This window comes from Triturus cristatus, chromosome 8 (genome assembly GCF_964204655.1).
Source record: "Triturus cristatus chromosome 8, aTriCri1.1, whole genome shotgun sequence".
Classification (NCBI taxonomy): Eukaryota; Metazoa; Chordata; class Amphibia; order Caudata; family Salamandridae; genus Triturus; species Triturus cristatus.
In genome coordinates this window covers 218,817,336-218,839,690 of record NC_140591.1, presented here as the reverse complement: position 1 = coordinate 218,839,690, position 22,355 = coordinate 218,817,336, and the positions used below count along the sequence as shown (strand labels likewise).

The following is a 22,355-nucleotide window of genomic DNA, read 5'->3' as shown; positions in this document are numbered from 1 at the left end:
TGAACACTAGTGGCCACCCAGTGCTCTTTTTTCCAGCCACGTTTTGCAGTCTCCTTGGCTTTGTTTTATCCTCCTGCTACACCATTATGCACACCCCAACCAACTTTTGCAACCTCCCCCGCTTTAAAGGTCATGCCCTGTACATCCCAAGAAATGCGCTGCATACCTCACCACTACACTGCTCTGTGCCTCAGGGTGTTCCAAAGGCAAATAATGTTTCTGGCTAGTGGTAGAGTTATAAGTGAGAGTGGAACTAGACAAGTTCACCCATCTTAGGGAGGTGGAGTGAGTCCTGCTAATGTAGTATGAAATGGTCTGGGATGACTGCACAGGGTGAACACCAGGAGAGTAATCATGGGACTTCACACTCGTTTTTAACACTCCAGAGAGATATAGAACAGATAGGAGTTGATGACCCTCTTCGGACCAGATTTTTAGGTTTCGCCTGCGTGAACGTGCTCTCACTTGCGAGACTTTTATGTTCAGTAATGGGCTTGAAACCCGCCCATTGGTTTAACATTCTTTGGCATCATTGTCACTCTTCTTTGTTGCTTTCTGATTGGGCAGTTCTTGCCATGTGTCACTTTCTTTTCTTTCTGTGAGGCATGGACCAAGCACGGACTGTGTATAATTAGTTTCCCTCCGCTGGCCATCCGCTGCTCGCACTGTGATTCAGAAACTATTTGTTCTAAAAAATAAAAAATAAATGCTTTGACTCGATCAATGCTGGCTGCTTCACAGTGCATTTTTACTTTCTCCTCTCACCCACATCCATCCTGTTTCTTACCCCCCAACCTGTCCATTTCTTCTCCAAACCCGTCCCTGTTTCTTCAGCCTCAAATGTTTCTTCTCCGCCCCAAAGTCAGTTTCTCCTCCCCCTCCTGCCAGAAGGAGAAATAAGCGCAATGTCGCTGGCCGCTTCTTAAAGCTTATTTTTACCGTACGGTTTAATTGCACTCCCTGACTATTTAAGGGTTTGGCATTTTAAAAAATGATGGAAGGGAGAGGTCTGTGGGCTTCCAGGCCTTTGGAAGGATCCGCAAAGGAAATCCTGCTTCATTAACGTTAAAGCAACAGGGATTCTGAAATACCTTCTAAATGTCACGTTTGCTCTGTCGCAGAGCAAATCAAGAATTGTGCATCAGGACTCCTACACCTCTGTATCTCGCACAGCAGAGGTATGTTTTCATACACTGTAATGTTTTGCATAATCCGGTCCCAATCTACCTTGCAATTCCGGTGCCGTCAATGCTAGTTTAATGTTGTGATTGTAATTCATGAAAAACAAAATGTTTGTATGTCACTAGAACTCGATGGACCACTAACATGCTCTTAAGTATGATCAACATATGTGAATAAAAAACCTGAAAGCACGACCACGGACTGAAGCTGCTATTGCAAAGCGAGTAGTTTACGTTTGTATGTGGCACCCAAAACTATAATAACTGCTCTAATTACACTTACCAAATCTAAGTAAATACCACAATCACACATAGAAATAAGCTCTGCTTAGTCAATGTGAAGGCCTAATTTTCAAACCACCATTGGCATAACCAATCAGTCTGGTCTTTCATACAGCTACAGGTACCGCAGGTAATCATTAGATGTCCTTTCCAAGTCAGAAAAAACTGCGTTCAGTCTTTAACAAGACAACAGCCCTTTAGATCTTTACTAGATGCATCTCTCAAGTCAGAAACAACTGCTTAACAATGCTGCAATAACTCACATTGTTAAAGGACAAATATACTAAGAAGTCATGCAACGCAGCAAGTCAGCCTGCTGTGTTGTGTCACAGGGAGAGGGCAGAAATGCGCCATATCTAATAAGATAATGTACAATCCTGCTCTTCCTCTGCGCTGGCGCACTGAGTGCAGCCTAGTGCCAAGGCAGGCACGCTTGCACGATGATACAATGGTTCCTGCATTACAGCCAGGATTGTTATAGTGCAGGAAGGGACCCTTTCCTGCACAAAAGCAGTCCTCTGAGGCTTTTTCCTCTTAGAAAGAGAAAAAAACGAGGAGAAACGTACTTATTTGTTCTCATTACGTCTCAGCTGGGTAGGCATAGCCTTTTGACACATTGCGCTTCGGTCTGGCTATCTTTCAGTCCTCATGTTTATCTGCAAGTCCTCCTGCCTTTCGGTCAGCCTATCTGACAGTCAAGTCTTTCAGTCTGACAATCTTCCAGTCAGTCAGCCTGCTCATTTTACAGTCCGTCAACCTGGCCATCTTCCAGTCAGTCAACCTGCCAGCCAGTCGGTCAGCCTGTCTGCCAGTCAGCCCTTAATTTATCATTCAAAGATGGTGGCCATCATGGAATTTGTTTTTCATTGAGTAAAAAAAAAAATTCCAAGACACCCCATATATGCGCATGCAGGCACATGCGTCATTCTGCACAGGTAATAATTTTTTCCTTTTTTTCCGAATCTTGCTGAAGTCAGTAGCATTGAGCATCGGCAAAGCCAAAAGTTCGCCACGACCTGTTGGCTTTGCCAATGCTTGTTTAAATTTCTGAAAATTCACTTTAACTGTCAATCATGGATAGTTTCCAAGGAACTTCACAGCTTCCTAGGAATTTCACCTTTGGCTAGACCTTACAAATAAATGTTAAACATTTTTGCATTATATGACTTGCCTGAGACATTGCATACACTGCCGCTTGCAAAGCATTTTGTTTACGTAGAATATACATGGGCCGCAGAGCCCATCTATTACTTATTGTTAGAAATTGGGTCTCTAGTTGGCGGAGGGTTGCACCCTGTCTAAGTAGGGACTACAATCCTAGTCCGGGTAAGTCAGATACACATTCTAAATTAACTTGTGCTCACCCTCTGGTAGCTTGGCTTAATTTAAGAGGCAATGTGTAAAGTATTTGTGTAACACTTTAATTACTGTAACAGTGAAACAACCACTAAAAGAGTCCACGCCAGGAAAATAGAGAATATTTATCTTGAGTAAAACAAGACCAAAACGACAAACAATCCAATAAGTAGAACTTAAGAAATGAATTTTTAAAGATTAAATTAAAAAAAAGTGCTTAGAAGTTGATAACGCTAAAAGGTTACTTGAGGTCGCGCTAGACTGGGTAAATCCAAAGTTCAGGCCGACTGCGAAAGAGGGCAGGCGAGCTACAGGACCCATGCAGAGGCTGCTGGAAAAGTATCTTGGATGGAGTAAGCGTCGCCGTCGAAGACTCAATGTGTCCGTTCCGATTCACACAGTTGGGTTGATACGTCAAAGTAGAGCCTCGCAGTTGGGCTCTGCATCATCATCGAGCCCCTTATTATGCAGGCTGTGCGTCGTTGTCAAGCCTTGCAGTCGGACCTAGGATCGGCTATTCATCATTGTCGAATGTTGCAGTCGGGTCCTGCGTTGCTGTCGAGAGGGATGTCTTCAAATCGGTACTCCGTCAGCATCGACGGGCACTGTGTCTGTTCTAATCGGTGCAGATGTTATGATGCTTCAATTTCGGAGCAAAACAGCTGCAGAACCCACTTCCGAGGCCCAGGACTGAAGGAGCACCTCAGGCAAGAGAGGATTCACAGACAGCAGAGTCCAGCATCTGAAGCAGAGTTGAAGGAAGTCTTTGGTGGCCCTGAGACTTCAAGAACAGGGGGCAGGCAGCAAGCCCTTGGAGAAACCTGAATTCAAGGATGTAGAGAGCAGGTTCAGTCCTTCTCACTCCCAGGCAAGAAGCAGTAGGGAATGCACAAAACCCAGTTGTCACCCAACCCAGAGACTGACAGAGGCACAGAATGGTTAAAGTAAGAAAATCCCATCTTCCTAAAAGTTGTATTTTCAGACTTACAATTTAGAATCTGACTTCACCATATGCTGTGATTTTAAAGTGTGAGTCCAGAGACACCAAACTCCAAATCTTTATCTTTTCCCAGTTGGAAATGACACTTAAAATATGTTTTAAGAGGAGGAGCCTAGCGCGCAACCAAGATGGCCGCGTAGGTGCGAGGCTCCCGAGGACCTCCGCGACCTCCTGTATAAATCCTGACAGAATCCTGTCCCAGATGAGGGGACTGTATTTGTGAACCCGTGCAGAGGTGACGCCCGTTTTCCGTTTTTAAATCGGACCTCGGACACCGGCAGGAGCATCGATTGAGGTTTGCGGCCTTCTCCACGCCGGCCCCCCGTACTGGAGTCGTGGGGCGATCCGGACACAAAGTGAACAACAGCGGCGGGCAAGGCTGGGTGGCTCGCGTACCCCGCGCTTTCACTTTCGCTTTTGCGCCCTCCTTGCTGCCAGGCGAGGTTGGGTTGCGGGGCGGTGTGCGGTGCTGTGGCCTCGTTGGGCGGCCCTGCCGGCCCGCCGGCTGCGATCCGTCCTGAGGAGCGGTGGTCGCCCCCCCCCCGGAGCCCTTGAACGGGATTGTCTGCCCCTTTTCTGAGGAGATTGGCTCGATTTGGGGATTGCGACCATGGCCACAAAACAAGATGGCGACCGGGCCAAGGTGAAGTCGACCCGTCGTGGCACGGCCCAACAATCCAATAACATGGACCGCTACACCCTCCAGAAGGGATCTCCAGAGGTGCTGCGTAGGTCCCCCACGGGCCCGACTGATGCTCCTGTTCCGCCCATGGACCTGACCCTCCGGGACGTCATGGGCGCCATCGCCGAGATGAAGGCCTCGGTGGACCAGCGCTTTGACACTCTGGCGCAGAAGATCGACTCGGCCCTCGTGGACGTGGGCCTCGTGAGAGCCGATCTGTCTAAAACAAATGACCGGGTCGATTCTTTGGCCCACTCTACCTCGGGCCTCACAACTGACGTGGCGGCCCTCCAACAGGAGGTGCGCAGGCTTGGCCAGGCGAGCGCCCTGATGAATCGTCGACTGGAGGATTCCGAGGGTCGGGCCCGGAGAAACAACGTCCGCATTATCGGGGTGCCGGAGGGACGAGAGGCGGAGGCAGCGGATCTGTTCGTGGAGGACCTGGTCCTCACCCACCTACAGCCTCGGGGGCTGAGCAAATTCTTTGCAGTGGAACGGGCCCATAGGGTCCCCGGGGGTAGGCCTAAGATCGGCGCCCCTCCGAGGCCTCTCATCGCCCGGATCTTCAATTTTAGGGACAGAGACGCTATCCTGCAGACTTCTAGGCTCCAAGGGCCAGTCAGACTTGATAACATGGATATTAATTTCTATCCTGACTTCACCCCGGCGGTCCAAAAGCAGAGACTAAGCTTTCTGGGTGTCAAACGTCGCCTGCGAGACCTGAATCTCAAATATTCGATGCTTTTTCCAGCTAAGCTGAGGGTGGAGGTAGATGGCCGCACGCACTTTTTTGATCGTCCCGAGGCGGCCGGGGACTGGCTGGACACTTTGCCCGGAGATCGGGGCCGGGGGGGCGGGGGGGGAGCGGTTGGTGGGGAGGGCCCGCCGGATCAGGACTAAGGGACTAATGGTAGGCCTTGCTCCGGGCTGTGTTATTGTCACCATTGACTGTTAGGGTAAGTTCCCCTCCTGTGGAGGTCGTGCGGGGTCTCTTGGGGGATCTCCCTCCTCCTCTGGGGGACTAGTTAGTTTTCTTCTATGGGGCGACAGGCACACTGCACTTTGGGGGGGCTGTTCGGGCTCATGCAGGGGTGCAGGGTGGGGGGAGTTCTGTTGGGATGGGTGGGTTGGGTTGGGGTGGGGTGTGGTTCGTTTCTACCGCAAGGCAAACCCTTTATTGTACTGGTGTTTTTGAGTTGCTCTCGGGGGGACAAATGATGGCTTCTGTATGTGATGGGGGGTAGGGACTTGAATTTGTTGTCCTGGAACGTTAACGGGCTGGGGGATAGGATTAAGCGGGGTGTGGTCCTGCAGTATCTGAAACGGATTTCGCCTGATGTGGTCTTTCTGCAGGAGACACACCTTATTGGTAACTCCTTTTGTGCCATGAATCGACGTGGTTATCGTTTGGTGGCCCACTCGGGCTTTACGTCAGGCTCACGAGGGGTGGGCATTATGGTCAAGACCTCGCTCCCGCTAGAAATAGACGAGGTGCGCCATGATGAGAGGGGACGCTACACTGTTTTGGTGGGGAGAATGGAGGGCAAAGTAGTCGTCTTTGTCTCAGTGTACGTCCCACCGGGGTTACAGTCCACCACCTTTGCGGACCTGGGACGCCTCCTTCTTGACCTTCCGGGGGGGCTTCTGGTGGTTGGGGGGGACTTCAACGCGGTGGTTTCTGGGACTATGGATCGTTATCCCCCTAGGGACCTCCCCCGGGCACAGGCGTGGCTGTCGGGCCTTTTGGACACACTGGGATTGGTAGACTGCTGGCGTTTAAAGCATCCCACTCAGCTGCAGTACACCTTCCATTCGGGTGCCCATGGTAGCCTTTCGCGGCTTGATCATATCCTTGTCCCTGCGGCCTATGCCGGGAGGGTGGGGGAGGTGCGCCATTTGGCGAGGGGCATTTCAGATCACTCCCCGCTCCTGTTGCACTTTGATGTCTTCCCGAGGGGGGAGGGCAGGGTAGCTCCAATCAACGCTTGGTACCTGCGCGACCCCACTATTCGCGCTGACTTGATTAAATCCTTGCAACGGTATTTCGAGGAGAATGTGGGGTCAGTCCTGTCGGCTATCTCCCTGTGGGAGGCTTTCAAGACAGTGCTGAGAGGGGAGGCCCTCTCCTTTATTTCCCATGCCCGGAGGCGCGCACAGGAGGAGGTGACCCGGGTGGAGGCCGAAATTACGGAATTGGAGGGTGCTTTGGGGAGTGGGGTGACTGACGCTGCGCTCCACGTTCTGCACCTTAAGCAGGCGGCCTATAGGGCCCTCGTCACGGAGGCGGCCAGGGGCCTCAGCAGAGAGCAACAGGGGCGATTGTATGATGTGGGTGATAAGGCGGGCAAGTTGATTGCGTGGCTGGATAAGAAGGAGAGAGCGAGTCGTGTGGTCCCGCTGCTTGAGAGGACGGATGGCGTGCGTGTCATTGAGCCGGAAGGCATTGTTTCTTGCTTCGCGGATTATTTCCGCGAGGTATATTCCCCGGTTTCTCCCTGCTCGGAGGAGGACTCCCATGCCCTGCTGCGTGACATCGCGCTCCCCTCCCTTTCTGTGGAGGACAGGGAGTCGCTGGATGCCGCCCCCACCTCGGACGAAATCGCCCTCGCTATCCGCTCGGTCGCTTCCGGCAAGGCCATGGGCCCAAACGGCATTCCTATCGAGTTATACAAGCTGCGACCGGATGTCCTGGCACCCCACCTCCGCGCAATGTTCCTTGCGGCCCACTCGCGGGGCTCCCTCCCGCCGGACCAGCGTCTGGCTACCATCGTGGTCATCCACAAGGAGGGGAGACCTCGAGATCGGGTCACATCCTATCGGCCTATCTCGCTCCTGAATGCGGAACCTAAAATCCTCGCCAAGGTGCTCGCCAACCGGCTGGTCGGCGTGGTGGGCGACCTGGTCCACCAAGACCAGTCCGGCTTTATCCCCATCGCAATACGGCTCTTAATCTGCGACGCCTGCACGGCGTGCTAGCGCGTGTTCCGTTCGTGCGGGAGCCGGCCATCTTGGCGTCTTTGGACGCCACTATGGCGTTTGACACACTCGAGTGGCCGTACATCTGGGCGATGCTGGCGAAGTTTGGCTTCGGGCCGGGTTTCATCAGCTGGGTCAAATTGCTGTACTCGGACCCACTTGCGCAGGTGGTGGTGAATGGTCGAGTCTCGGCCCCATTCGTGCTGGGACGGGGCACGCGACAGGGTTGCCCCCTGTCGCCGCTCCTGTTCGCACTGGCCTTGGAACCCCTGGCAGAGTGGCTGCGGTGGCACCCTTCTATCCGAGGTCTCCGTTGGACCCCTGAGTATGAGGACCGCGTGTCTCTCTATGCAGACGACATCCTTTTGTACTTAGCCTCCCCGCGCAAATCACTGATTGTCCTGGTCGATGTTCTGCGCTCTTTTGGCCGCAATTCAGGCCTTGTCATCAACTGGGCCAAATCCTGTGTCTATGTGCTTTCCGGGGAGGCTCCTGTCCTCCCGCGGGGCTGTCCGATCCAGATTGCCTCGGAGGGATTTCGATACTTGGGTGTCTACATTACGCTAGACCCGGTGGCCCGCTACGAGCGAAATTTGCTTCCCCCCCTCCAGCGCTTGAAGGAGGACGTCGCGCGCTGGCGGCGCTTGCCACTTTCGCCGCTCGGCCGGGCGGCGTTGTTCAAGATGATGTCACTGCCGCGCTTCCTGTACGCTCTCCAGAACACTATGGACCTGGTCCCGGCGCGCTACTTCCGTGAAGTGGAAGGTCTACAGCGCCGCCTGTTCTGGGATGGGAGGCCGCGTATAGCCTTGGCAAAGTTGACGCTCCCGTGGTACGACGGAGGGATTGCCCTCCCGGATATTAAACGGTATTACTGGGCCTCCCAGTTGGCTGCAATTAATCAGGGCCTCTATGGGCCCGCCCTAAACCCGGCATTTGAAATGGACAAGATGCTCCTGCCCGGTGGCGACTACAATCGAGCGCTCTACGCTAGTGTGCCCGATTCCCGCTTGACGGGACCCACGCGTGTCATGGTGCGAGTATGGCACGCGGCTAATGCAGCTATGGGCTGGAAGGACCGTTTGACCCGGGCGTCACCGCTGTACGCGTCTGAGAGGTTGGGCTCTCTGTGGACCTCGAAGGGCTTTGAGCAGTGGGACACTATAGGCATCAGTACAGTGGGGGATCTCTGGACGAGGGGAGGATTTAAAACATTCGAGACGCTGCAGGCGGAGTTTCAGCTGCGGGGCAGTGAATACTTTCGGTACCTGCAGGTCCGTCACGCGCTGGGCTCCGTCTTCCCAGACGTGGCCTCCATCCCGGAGTCCTCCCCCCTGGAGGATCGAGTGCTAGATGGCCATGTTCCGGACAGCACGATCTCCCTCATTTACAAGAAATTGATAAATGATCGCTCGGGCTTACTGACTGGCCTCCGCGAGGCCTGGGTTGCCGATGGGCTGGAGTTGGACGACGAGGACTGGATTTCCGCGGTGGCCTCTCCGAAGGAGGTGGCCATCCCGGCTCGCCTTCGTTTCGTCCAGCTTAAGATACTCCACCGAGTGTACATGACGGGGCCAAGGCTGCTGCGTATGGGCTATGCCGAGGACGGATTGTGTAGGCGTGGGTGTGGTGCTTCAGCGACCTTTTTGCACATTTTGTGGGAATGCCCGAGGGTGGAGCGATTCTGGCGTGGTGTGCATGAGGTCCTGCGAGCGGTTACGCATGTCGCGCTGTTGCCTGAAGCGAGGAGATGTTTGCTGAATGTGTGGGAACCGACCGATTACTCGGTTCCGCAGACGCGATGGGTGACTCTGGGCTATATGGTGGCTAAACGGGACGTTGCGCGGCTGTGGGGATCCCAGAGGTCCCCGGCGGTGTCGGCCTGGAAAGAACACATGGATTGGTGCATGTTCCGAGAGAAGGTGGTGTATGTGGCGCGGGGTAAGCCTGGGGCATGGGTGAAGATATGGGGCCCCTGGAACGCCTACCGCGGGGATATCTGCGAGCCGCCGTTGCTGCCTCCCGCTTCCCCAGCTCCATCCCCCTAGTTTACTCCCTCCCTCAGTTCCGAGCACAGTATTCTCCCAGTCCCGGATCTGTTTCCCTTCCCCGCTTGGGGGTTTTCAGTGGATGGTTTGGGGTCCCCCATTTGAGGAGCACGTGCTGCCGCTTTTGATCGTGGGTTGCCTTGCGGGTGTGTGTTTATTTATGTTGTTGTGTTGTATAAAATGAAACCGTATTGTGGGCTCAGAGCCACATGGCCCGCGTTGTGGATACCTCCTGCCTTAGTGTCTATGTAAAGTTCAGTGCCTCATTGTATGTATGCCATTTGTCATCGTCATTTTAGCGGCCGGCCGGAAGGTTGTAGGCCCATACCTGTATATATTTGAGATTGCAATAAACGGAAAAAAAAAAAAAAAAATATGTTTTAAGGCTATCCCAATATTAACCCCTGACAGTGATAAGACTAGCAGTAGTGAAGGATGAATTTAGCAATTTTTCACAACCAGGGCATGTAAAACTCAAAAGTACATGTCCTACCTTTTAATACCTAGTCAGGTCGAAATGGCAGTTTAAAACTGTTCACACAGACTGCTGTGGCAGGTCTGAGACATGTTTAAAGGGCTACTGAAGTGGGTGGCACAATCAGTGCTGCGGGCCCAATAGTAGCATTTAATTTACATGACCTAGGCACATGTAGTGCACTTTACTAGGGACTTGCAAGTAAATTAAATATGCCAATTGCGGATAAGCAAGTGTTTCCATGTTTTAAGTGTAGAGCATATGCACGTTAGCACTGGTTAGCAGTGGTAAAGTGCTCAGAATCCTAAAGCCAGCCAAAATGAAGTCAGTAAAACAGGAGGTCAGAAGGCAAATAGTTGGGGGAAACCACACCAAGGATGCCAGGTCCAACACTTAGCATTGGTTCTCTCCATTCTCGTCAGCACCCTACCACCGACCATGTCAGACGCAAACACCGCAGCACAGAACCTCCACTGCTGGATCACGAACTGCGCGACACACTCGCTTCCCTCAAGAAATCCACTAGAAAACACACCAAGAAAGTAATCTGGTTCACGCTGCACTCCAGGAATCCAGACGTTCCTGCAGACGACTCAAAAAGACACGGAGGAACAACAAAACCCCCGAATCCCACGCCGCCTTCGAAGCAGCCACCACCGTACACCACCAACTCATCAAATCCACAACAAAGGAATCCCTCCAAGATAGAATCCTCACCAGCGCACACAACACCAGAGAGCTCTTCTCCATCATCAAGGAATCACCAGACTCCACGATGCCTGCATTCCTAGCAAGGCCCTAGACTTGATTGTTCCTTCCTCACTGGCAGAAATCAGTGGGTTAGACTCCCTCCCTACCTCTTGGAACCAACATAGACCAGCTGCGGATTGCCCCAAAGCTGCTTCCTCAGCCCCACCCTAATCAACGTCTACATGGCCTCCTTCGTAATAGTCATCCGGAACCACGGGCTCAACATAGTCTCTTACGCCTACGACACCCAGCTGATCATCTCCCTCACCAATAAACCCAACATCACCTAAGACAACTTCCAAGACTGGATGAAAGCCATCGCCCCCTGGATGAAGAACAGCTGCCTGAAACTGAACTCTGAAAAACAGAAGTCCTCATCATTGGCTCCACCCCCTCCATATGGAATGACTTCTGGTGGCTGTCCGCCCTCGGAAATCCCCCCACCCCAACGGACCATGCTTGAACCCTCGGCATCATACTAGACTCATCGCTCACAATAAACCGCTAGATAAACGCTGTATCCTCGATCTGATTCAACACCATCCGCATGCTCGCCAAGACTTTCAGATGGATCCTAACCGAATCCAGAAAACCGTCACACACGCACTCATCAGCAGCCGACTGGACTACAGCAACGCTCTCTACACCAGAATCAAACTCCAGACTGTCCAGAACGCCACAACCAGACTGATCCTTGACATCCTCTGTCGCAGTCGCATCACCCAACACCTGCGCGATCTCCACTGGCTTCCAGTCGAAAGAAGAATGACCTTCAAACTCTTACCCACACATACAAGCCCTTCACAATGCTGAACCAGCGTATCTGAACAGTCAACTCTTCTTCCATGCACCCAAAAGACACCTGCGATCAGCCCAGCTCTCTCTGGCCACCGTCCCTCATATCAACAAGACTAGAAAGGGAGGAAAGTCCTTTGCCTACCTCGCAGCCAAAGCCTGGAACACCCTACTCATCGACCTCCGGCAATCTCCCACATTGCGCCAGTTCAGGAAGGACATCAAGACCTGGCTCTTCAGATGACATTGGCACACTAAGGAGCCACCCCTCCTCCCCCCAGCGCCTTGAGACCCTCAAAGGTGAGTAGTTGCACTTTACCAGCCCTTGATTGATTGATTCATCATCACTTTTATCCTCTGTTGCTTCCGGGCAATTCCTATGAGCATCTGCCCAGGTTATCTGTCGTCAGTGCACCCGGTTGGCTGCTACTCTGTCTCTCTTGAGACTACATGGGTATTTATTGTGACTGCCTGTACACGTGTACCCCACAACTGCCTCCTTTGTTGTCCTTGTGTGGACCGTTAATTCATTTATCTTGGCTGCCTGTCACCAGTGCATGCCGCATGCTGCACCTATTATTCCAGAGTGGGCAATCTTGTGGCAGTATTGATCAAAATATAAACGGGTGTTGGCAAGCATGACTTTGTTTCATTTTTCTGAAAACATTTGGCAGAAAATGAAAAGTAAAAAAATACTCAGTGCAACAAATGTTTTGCTCCCGCTCTGCATAACGCTGTAGTGTTTTCCCCTTTGGGCCCACTTTGGTTCTCCTTTAGTTTTGTGTATTAGACGTTTCAGGCTGTCTCTGCTCTGCATAGCCACATATTATACATTTGTTTTTGCAACATCATTCTGGGAGTACACAGTGCACAGTGCATGTTTGTTATTCAGGGACTCTTCTTGTGATTTAGTCTACACATTTTGTATAAGGTTACTGGGAATACATAACAACATAGTGTACTGTTTTCTTTGCTCGAGCTCCTAATGTTTTAAACATAATTCACTCACCAGGATTCATCTCCAGCCTCATTGTTTTTGTTATACAAACTGTGTTCCATCCCCTTGGGGACAGAGAGGAGAATTCCAGCAGAGAGGACTGTTCCGCACTGACAGCAGTTTACACTCATGATGCGGACCACCTAACTACATACACCAGGAGTGGGGTCTGAAGCCAGTCCCATATCATACATATATTCCTGTTCTCACCCAGTAAGGGTAAACCTAGACAGATGTAACTTTTGCTGTGTTTGGGATGTTTGTCCTAGACACCTTGTTATTAATGCTAATTAGTTTATTTAGTTGCATCTGCCTAGTGGTTGCAGTTCATTTGCTTCATAATAGACTACGATAGTTTCAATAAATGTATTGTAATCTTTTTTCTCTTTCTCATGTTTACTACGGGCATGTATGAGTGAGTAACAAAAGGGGATGATTTGTTTACAGAGTTTCCTTGGGCACCAGAGGGTCATGTTCGAGGTTGCTGAAATCATCTGTTACTCTGGGAAGGTTTTGGAGTTCAGGTGAGGCACTGTGAAATAGCCAGGTTCAGGCAACAGTTACTGACGTTGTAGAGAAGCTCAGTCCTTACATTCTGACGTCCTAACACACCGTTCTGCTTTGCCTGCAAAATCTGTGCAACAACGCCTTCCTCATTAAGTGTAATGTTGTAGATGAAACATTCTAATTATTATTGCTCTATAAAAACTATTGGCCTTTGTTAGAACCGGCGGTCTCTAGTTGGCAGAGGTATACACTTCTGACAAATAGGGACCAACCAACTCTAGTCAGGGAAAGGGGATTACACACTCAGATAACCCCTGCTACCCCCTTGGTAGCTTGGCAGAGCAGACAGGCTTATCTCAGAGGCAGTGTGTTAAGCATTTATGACCACATACAGTAATAAAGTGAATACACTACAGATGGACACGACACAGAAGTTATTATAAAAATAGTATTTTTATATAAGGCTTAGCACAAGACCAAATAACGACAAAAATATACCACAGTCTTAATAAATACTCTTTGGAAGGAAAAATAATAGTTCAAGTAAGGTTTCTTCTTGGCAAATAGTTCTTTTAGCAAAGTATTCTTCTGAGCACAGTTCTTTGGCAACAATGTAACCCCCACAGGAGTCACACGACGTCGAGTCTACAAGATTCCCAAGGTTCGGCGTCGACCGCGAGGAGCGCTACGTCGAGCCTGGAGTTGCAACAGACCCCACAAGTACAGTACCTTGAGAAACGAAGAAAACGATGATCCACGACGTCGAGATGTCGGCGTCGAGGTCGGCGTCGATCGTGCCTCGGAGTCGGGTCAATCCGCAGCGGCGTCGAGGGATGTCGGGCCGGAGCAGCGCTCACGGCGTCGAGAAGGGCGTCGAGTCGATGCGATCAGCAGCGGCGTCGGGACGGGGTCGCTTGGAGGCAGAGCCGATACTCACTCCTCACTGGCGTCGATACCGGCGTCGAGACGGGGTCACTTGGAGCCGGGGCCGATACCCACTGCTCACTGGTGTTGCTGCTGGCGTCGATCGGGCCCGGCGGCCGGCGTCGAAGGCTCGGGACACTGGAGCCGTTACTCACGATGTCGAGCTGGATTCGGCGGCGTCGGCGGCGTCGAGACTGCAGATTTTCCCTTGTGTACTGGAAACAACACTTTCCAGCAATTCAGCAAATGGTGAAGTCCTTTGGCCCTGTGACTTCAGCAGGAGACTGGCACTCTTCCAGTCCTTGGAGATTTCCTAGCAAGTGTTCAGAGAGTACACACCAAGTTCCTCTCTCCTTGTTCCTTGGCAAAAATAAAGAAGCAGCTTTCAGGTTCCTCCACAGCAAAACAGCACTCTGGCAGAAAGGGGAGGCAAGTCCTTAGATCAGCAGGCTTCTTGTCCTTGGTACAGGTTTCCTTGTCAGAAGTGATCTGAGTTCTTGGTTCAGGGGTCCTTCTCTTATACCCCTTTTTCCCTTTGTTCCCTTTGTCCAAGCCGGGCGATTCCCACCATCTCAGGTTTGTTGTGGGTGTTGCCAGGCAGAGGCACCTGGCCTATTCACTGAGCAGGGCAGAGTCCTCAGCCGCCCAGCAGGAGGCGGAGCCAGTATTGTCACTGGTAGGAGCAGGGCTATCAGTCGCCCAGCAGGAGGCGGGGCCAGTATTGTGTCAGGCAGGGCAGGCTACTCTTCCCTCACTCTACGTGTAAACGCCCCATTCACCCCACACTGACTCACTCAGACCTCTGGAGCCACTCAGCCCCTGACACACACACCAAACCAGCAGAGACCGGTAGATAGTTGGACAAGAAAATAGCCACTTTCTAAAAGTGCTATTTTCAAACATAGAATTTAAAAACCATCCAGCCTAAAGGGTGTGTTATTAAATTCTGAGTTCAGGGATACTAAACTCGACTTGCTACCATGCTCCCTGAGTCAGATAGATTATAATGGAGTTAATAATCAGTCTGCCCAGTCTGGCCTATTGGAGGCAGGTAGCCCTTCAATAGTGAAAAACGAAAATGGCTGTAATTCACTATTAGGTCATGCCACACACATCAGGGCATGACCTACCTTTTACCAACAATGCACCCTGCCCTAGGGCCTACCATAGAGGTGTCTGAAATGTGGCAAAGGGAAGGTTTAGAGACTGGTAAGTAGGTTTCCTTACCAAGTCGACATGGCAGTCAGGGACTGCACGCAGGCGCCGCGGTGGCAGGCCTGAGACACATTTTGCACGCTGCTTCTGTGGGTGGCACAACCAGTGCTGCAAGCCCACCAGCAGCAGTTAACTTACACGCCCTTGGCACACGCAGTGCACTAGACTAGGGTCTGAACAGTAAGTCAACCAAGCCAATCATGGTAACACCAATCAATGTAACAATTTAGCATAGGGAGCACTTGCACTGTGGCACTGATCAGCAGTGGCACAGTGCCCAAAGCAATAATCCAGCAAAAACATCGTAAACAGAGGAGGCAAACAGAAAAAATGGAGGAGAGACTCATGCCAATGATGCCAGGTCTAACACGTGTCCCCTCCAGCTGAAATGTGGGGAGAACTACCCTTCACCCAGGGAGTCCTCATCACTAAGGCGGAAAAATCTGGACAGACCATCAGCATTGGCGTGATCTGTACCAGGGCGGTGTTCCACCGTAAAGTCCATCCCCTGTAGGGAAATGGACCACCTCAACAGCTTTGGGTTCTCACCCCTCATCTGCATTAACCATCTGAGGGGCCTGTGGTCCGTCTGAACCCGGAAGTGAGACCCAAACAAGTAGGGTCTTAGCTTCTTCAGCGCCCAGACCACAGCGAATGCCTCACGCTCGATCGCACTCCACCTTTGTTCCCTGGGAAGTAACCTCCGGCTGATGAAGGCTACAGGTAAGTCTCGGCCCTCCTCATTCATCTGTGCTAGAACAGCCCCCACACCATGCTCTGAAGCGTCCGTCTGGACAATGAATTCTTTTGAAAAGTCGGGTGCCTGGAGGACCGGTGCTGTACACATTGCAGTTTTCAGGGTGTCAAAGGCTTTCTGACAGGCGTCAGTCCAGATCACAAGTCTCGGCTGCTTCCTGGAAGTCAGCGAGGTCAAGGGGTGCACAATGTTGCCATACCCCTTGACAAACCTCCTGTAGTAACCCGTGAGACCCAAGAAGGCTCTCACCTGAGTCTGGGTTTTGGGCGGTTCCCAAGCCAGGATGGTATCTATCTTGGGTTGCAGGGGGGCCACCTTGCCGCTCCCTACTTGGTGCCCCAAGTACACCACTGAACCCTGCCCAATCTGGCACTTACTGGCCTTGATTGTGAGGCCTGCTCTGCGCAGGGCCAACAACACTTCCTGGAGGTGGCGCAAGTGTTCCTCCCAGCTGGCGCTGAACACTGCTATATCGTCCAGGTAGGCGGCGCTGAAATCTTCCAGCCCGGCCAATACCTGGTTAACCAACCTCTGGAATGTGGCAGGGGCATTCTTCATCCCAAAGGGCATCACCCGGAACTGGTAGTGCCCATCTGGTGTGGAGAATGCAGACCTCTCTTTTGCCCCATCAGTCAAGGCGATCTGCCAGTACCCAGACGTTAGATCAAACGTACTAAGGTACCGGGCAGCCCCCAACCGATCGATGAGCTCATCAGCTCTGGGGATGGGGTGCGCGTCAGTCTTGGTGACCGAATTGAGTCCTCGGTAATCCACACAGAACCGAAGTTCTGGTGAAGCACCAGGCGCTGCAGCCTTTGGGACCAAGACCACTGGGCTGGCCCAAGGACTGCTAGAGGACTCAACCACCCCTAAGGCAAACATCTTGGAGACCTCCTCCTTGATGTATGCTCTGACCTTGTCAGTCACCCTGTAGGCCTTGTGCCTCACAGGAGTGCTGTCCCCGGTGTCCACATCATGGACACACCACTGAGTGACACCAGGGATTAAGGAGAACAGATCAGGGAATTGTACCAACAGATGGCGACAATCTTGCTGCTGCTCAGGGGTCAGTGTGTCAGAGAGGACAACACCATCCACTGACCCATCTTTTTCTTTTGCACACAGGAGGTCAGGAAGAGGCTCACTCTCCTCCTCCATCCCAGCATCTGTGGCAAGGAGCATGCCCACTTCGGACCTTTCTAAGTGGGGCTTTAACCGGTTGACATGCAGGACCCTTAAGGGGTTCCTGGGAGATTTCAAGTCCACCAAGTAGGTGACATCGCTCTTCTTCTCCACAACCTCAAATGGTCCAGTCCACCTGTCCTTGAGCGCACAAGGTTCCACAGGGGCCATGACCCAAACTTTCTGACCAGGTTGAAGCTCAACCAGAGTGGCATTCTGATCGTACCACCGCTTCATCTCTTCCTGGCTGGCCTCCAGATTTGCCTGAGCAAGATCTCTGAAGCGCCGAGTCTGGTTCCTAAAGGCCAGCATGTAACTATATACATCCTGGGGAGGTTTCCTGGGAGATTGCTCCCAGCCTTCTTTGACCAGACTCAAAGGTCCTCTTACCGGGTGACCATACAAAAGCTCAAAGGGGCTGAACCCTAGGGACTTCTGTGGCACCTCACGGTAAGCAAACAGCAGGCATGGCAAGAGGACGTCCCATTTACGCCTCATTGGTTCTTCAAGACCCATGATCATGCCTTTTAGGGTCCGGTTGAATCTCTCAACCAGCCCATTACCTTGAGGGTGGTAAGGAGTGGTAAACTTGTAGGTTACCCCACACTCCTTCCACAGAGACTTCATATAATTCGAAATGAAGTTGGTGCCCCGGTCTGACACCACCTCTCTGGGGAACCCCATGCGGGAGAAAACACCCATCAGTGCCCGTCCCACCACGGGGGCCGTCACTGTTCGGAGAGGGATGGCTTCCGGGTACCGGGTGGCATGGTCCACCAAGACCAGGATAAACCTGTTGCCCATGGCTGTCTTGGGGTCCAGTGGCCCCACAATGTCAATTCCCACTCGCTCAAAGGGGGTACTGACGACGGGAAAAGGTTGGAGGGGAGCCTTCTGCTTCCGCCCACTTTTCCCACTTGCCTGGCAAGTTTGACAGGTCCTACAATGGATATCTGAATCCCTTCTCATCTGGGGCCAATAAAAATGGGTGACAAGCCTGTCATAGGTCTTGTCCTGCCCCAGATGTCCAGCTAACGGAACGTCATGAGCCAACCCCAGTAGGAAGGCTCTGAAGCGCTGGGGTACCACCAGCACACGGGCTGACCCAGGTTCAGCAGCCTTAGGCTCGCTATACAGGAGATCGTTCTCCCAGTAGACCCAATGTGATCCTGACTGATCACCTGTCGTTTGGGCTGAGGCCTGCTGCCTCATACCCACAAGAGAAGGGCACACTTTCTGTTCAGCACAAAATTCCTCCCTGGAGGGACCACCATCCTGCTGCCAATGGGTCAGCTCGGGCAGGTCTCCCAGTTCGGCCACTTGTTCTCCTGTCGGTTCCAGGGCATCCCCCTCAGGGTCTGCTCCCTCCTGGACCGCGGGAACGATGGGGGACGGTTTCCCGCGCCCCCTGCCTCTTCTCTTCACGGTTGGGACCTGGGCCATACTTTCAGGCTCCGGGCCCCCATCAACACCCTTACTGACTGACATGGACCGGGTGGTCGCACACACCCACTCAGGCAGACCCAACATTTCCAGATGCGCTTTTCTCTCCACCTTAGCCCAAGGGGAGTCCTCCAAATCATTGCCCAAGAGACAATCAACAGGCATGGCGGGCCTCACAGCAACCTGAAGAGTACCCGAGACCCCTCCCCACTCAAAGGGAACTTGAGCTACCTCACACTGACTCTGTGAGTTGTCAGCAGCTACAACGGGGTAGAATGCATGAGGGACCACCTGCTCTCTGGACACCAAGTGACACTTGACAGCTGTCACACTCGCTCCGGTGTCTCTGAGAGCTTCCACCCTATGGCCATTAATGGTCACCCACTGCCTATATTTCTTAGTGTTACTAGGCAGAGGGGTTGGAGGGACCATTTCCACGTCTCCTAAAGAGACCAGGGACATTTCTGCGGGACCCCACCCACCGGGGGCACCCATCTCCTCCCCTCCCAGGGCTACACTCGCTACCTGACGAGGGGGTGCACGCGGCGGTGCATTTGAATCCTTCATGGGACACTGGGGATCATAATAACGGTGTCCCACCTGCTTACAGGCATAGCAGGTCATGGGGCCCCTGTGAACAGGTTTACCTGTCGGGGCCTCCGGCTTCTTTACAGGGGGAGGCTGGGAACCCTTCCCTTGGTTCCCTTGGGGACTACTTTGGGGCCCTTTCTGAAACTCCCTCTGTTTACCCCTGTCCCCCCCACTCTTCTGCTGGGGACCCTGCCCACCCTTGGCTGAGTCTCCCACTGGACCCTTGTGGACCCTGGTACTGACCCAGCGGTCCGCCTCCTCAGCAAGTTTTCTAGGGTTAGATAGCTTGCTATCAACAAGGTGCTGGCGTAGCTCTGGAAAACAGTTATTAGACAAGTGCTCCCAAGCAAACAAATCATAAAGAGCATCATAACTATCAACCTTGCTACCCTTTATCCAACCATCCATGGTTCTGCAGAAAAAAGACACATATTCAACCCACGTAGTACCAGGCAACTTCTTACATTCTCTAAAGGTTTGTCTGTACTTTTCTGGGGTTAAGCCATATCTCAGCATTAAAGCATCTTTCATATGAGTATAAGACATCCTATCCTCAGCAGGAAGGCTCAACAAGGTATCTCTCCCCTCGTTTGTAAAGCGGCTCCACAACCCCGTTCCCCAATCCTTCTCAGGGACCCGGTGGGCCAACAATGCTAACTCATACGCTTTAAACCATTGGCTAATATCTTCATTCTTACTGTAATCCTTGATCACATCTTTAGGAAAATAAAACCTACTTTCTGCAGGCACAGATGGAGTGCTGCCACCAGAGGGATTCAACTCTAAACTCTTAGTTTTAAGCTCCATCTCCCTCACCATCTTCTCACGTTCAAACGCTAATTTCTCTCTCTCAAAATCTAATCTTTTGCTCTCCATTTCAGCTTCTCTCTTGCTTCTCGCATTCTCTAATTCCAACTGCCCTCCTAATTTAAGTTTTGCCATTTCTAACTTGTACCCCCTCTCCCTCTCCCTGTCTTCTAATTCTTCGGGGGAAAGGCTCCTAGAGGACGCACTACTGCCTGGAGATGACACTGGCCCACCTGTGGGCTCTTCCTCTTCCTCTTCTTCTTCCTCTTCCGGTACCACCACCGGATCAGAGGGATTTCTGGCCTCTAACCAGGCCTTCAGCGCTTTGAGGAAGCCCTCTTTCTTTGAGACACCTGTGGTAGGAACTTTAAACTGCTTGCAAAATCCTTTTAGATCTTTTAGCGTGTAGGAATCTATCTTCTCCTTATCGAATTCCCCCACAACATTCTCCACAGGTGTAGCAGCTCCGGCACTCTCCATGGTCAAAACTGGCAGTGTTTAAGAAAATAAGCTCCAGGAAAGCGGAGAACAAAAATAGGCAATCCTACCAAACAGACTGTGGCTGCGCTATGGTCTGCTTTCACTATGTAGCGTACACTAATCACTGCACATGAGTCATAAATGCAAAGTTCAAATCCTCACCGCTGACCACCAATGTTAGAACCGGCGGTCTCTAGTTGGCAGAGGTATACACTTCTGACAAATAGGGACCAACCAACTCTAGTCAGGGAAAGGGGATTACACACTCAGATAACCCCTGCTACCCCCTTGGTAGCTTGGCAGAGCAGACAGGCTTATCTCAGAGGCAGTGTGTTAAGCATTTATGACCACATACAGTAATAAAGTGAATACACTACAGATGGACACGACACAGAAGTTATTATAAAAATAGTATTTTTATATAAGGCTTAGCACAAGACCAAATAACGACAAAAATATACCACAGTCTTAATAAATACTCTTTGGAAGGAAAAATAATAGTTCAAGTAAGGTTTCTTCTTGGCAAATAGTTCTTTTAGCAAAGTATTCTTCTGAGCACAGTTCTTTGGCAACAATGTAACCCCCACAGGAGTCACACGACGTCGAGTCTACAAGATTCCCAAGGTTCGGCGTCGACCGCGAGGAGCGCTACGTCGAGCCTGGAGTTGCAACAGACCCCACAAGTACAGTACCTTGAGAAACGAAGAAAGCGATGATCCACGACGTCGAGATGTCGGCGTCGAGGTCGGCGTCGATCGTGCCTCGGAGTCGGGTCAATCCGCAGCGGCGTCGAGGGATGTCGGGCCGGAGCAGCGCTCACGGCGTCGAGAAGGGCGTCGAGTCGATGCGATCAGCAGCGGCGTCGGGACGGGGTCGCTTGGAGGCAGAGCCGATACTCACTCCTCACTGGCGTCGATACCGGCGTCGAGACGGGGTCACTTGGAGCCGGGGCCGATACCCACTGCTCACTGGTGTTGCTGCTGGCGTCGATCGGGCCCGGCGGCCGGCGTCGAAGGCTCGGGACACTGGAGCCGTTACTCACGATGTCGAGCTGGATTCGGCGGCGTCGGCGGCGTCGAGACTGCAGATTTTCCCTTGTGTACTGGAAACAACACTTTCCAGCAATTCAGCAAATGGTGAAGTCCTTTGGCCCTGTGACTTCAGCAGGAGACTGGCACTCTTCCAGTCCTTGGAGATTTCCTAGCAAGTGTTCAGAGAGTACACACCAAGTTCCTCTCTCCTTGTTCCTTGGCAAAAATAAAGAAGCAGCTTTCAGGTTCCTCCACAGCAAAACAGCACTCTGGCAGAAAGGGGAGGCAAGTCCTTAGATCAGCAGGCTTCTTGTCCTTGGTACAGGTTTCCTTGTCAGAAGTGATCTGAGTTCTTGGTTCAGGGGTCCTTCTCTTATACCCCTTTTTCCCTTTGTTCCCTTTGTCCAAGCCGGGCGATTCCCACCATCTCAGGTTTGTTGTGGGTGTTGCCAGGCAGAGGCACCTGGCCTATTCACTGAGCAGGGCAGAGTCCTCAGCCGCCCAGCAGGAGGCGGAGCCAGTATTGTCACTGGTAGGAGCAGGGCTATCAGTCGCCCAGCAGGAGGCGGGGCCAGTATTGTGTCAGGCAGGGCAGGCTACTCTTCCCTCACTCTACGTGTAAACGCCCCATTCACCCCACACTGACTCACTCAGACCTCTGGAGCCACTCAGCCCCTGACACACACACCAAACCAGCAGAGACCGGTAGATAGTTGGACAAGAAAATAGCCACTTTCTAAAAGTGCTATTTTCAAACATAGAATTTAAAAACCATCCAGCCTAAAGGGTGTGTTATTAAATTCTGAGTTCAGGGATACTAAACTCGACTTGCTACCATGCTCCCTGAGTCAGATAGATTATAATGGAGTTAATAAT

At 51.9% G+C, this 22,355-nt stretch overlaps 1 protein-coding gene across 4 annotated transcripts in view; it reads left to right on the top strand.

The window, feature by feature from the left end:
• The window catches only part of LOC146801864 (uncharacterized), a 122,809-nt gene that overhangs the window by 79,342 nt on the left and 21,112 nt on the right, over positions 1 to 22,355 (top strand). The window contains exon 3 of one of the 4 annotated variants that reach the window (XM_085621387.1): positions 12,990 to 13,066. The exons of the other annotated variants lie outside the window; for them this stretch is intronic. Coding sequence (XP_085477513.1) covers positions 12,990 to 13,066 — 77 coding nt within the window. The remainder of the gene's footprint in view (positions 1 to 12,989; positions 13,067 to 22,355) is intronic. 4 annotated transcript variants of the gene reach the window in all.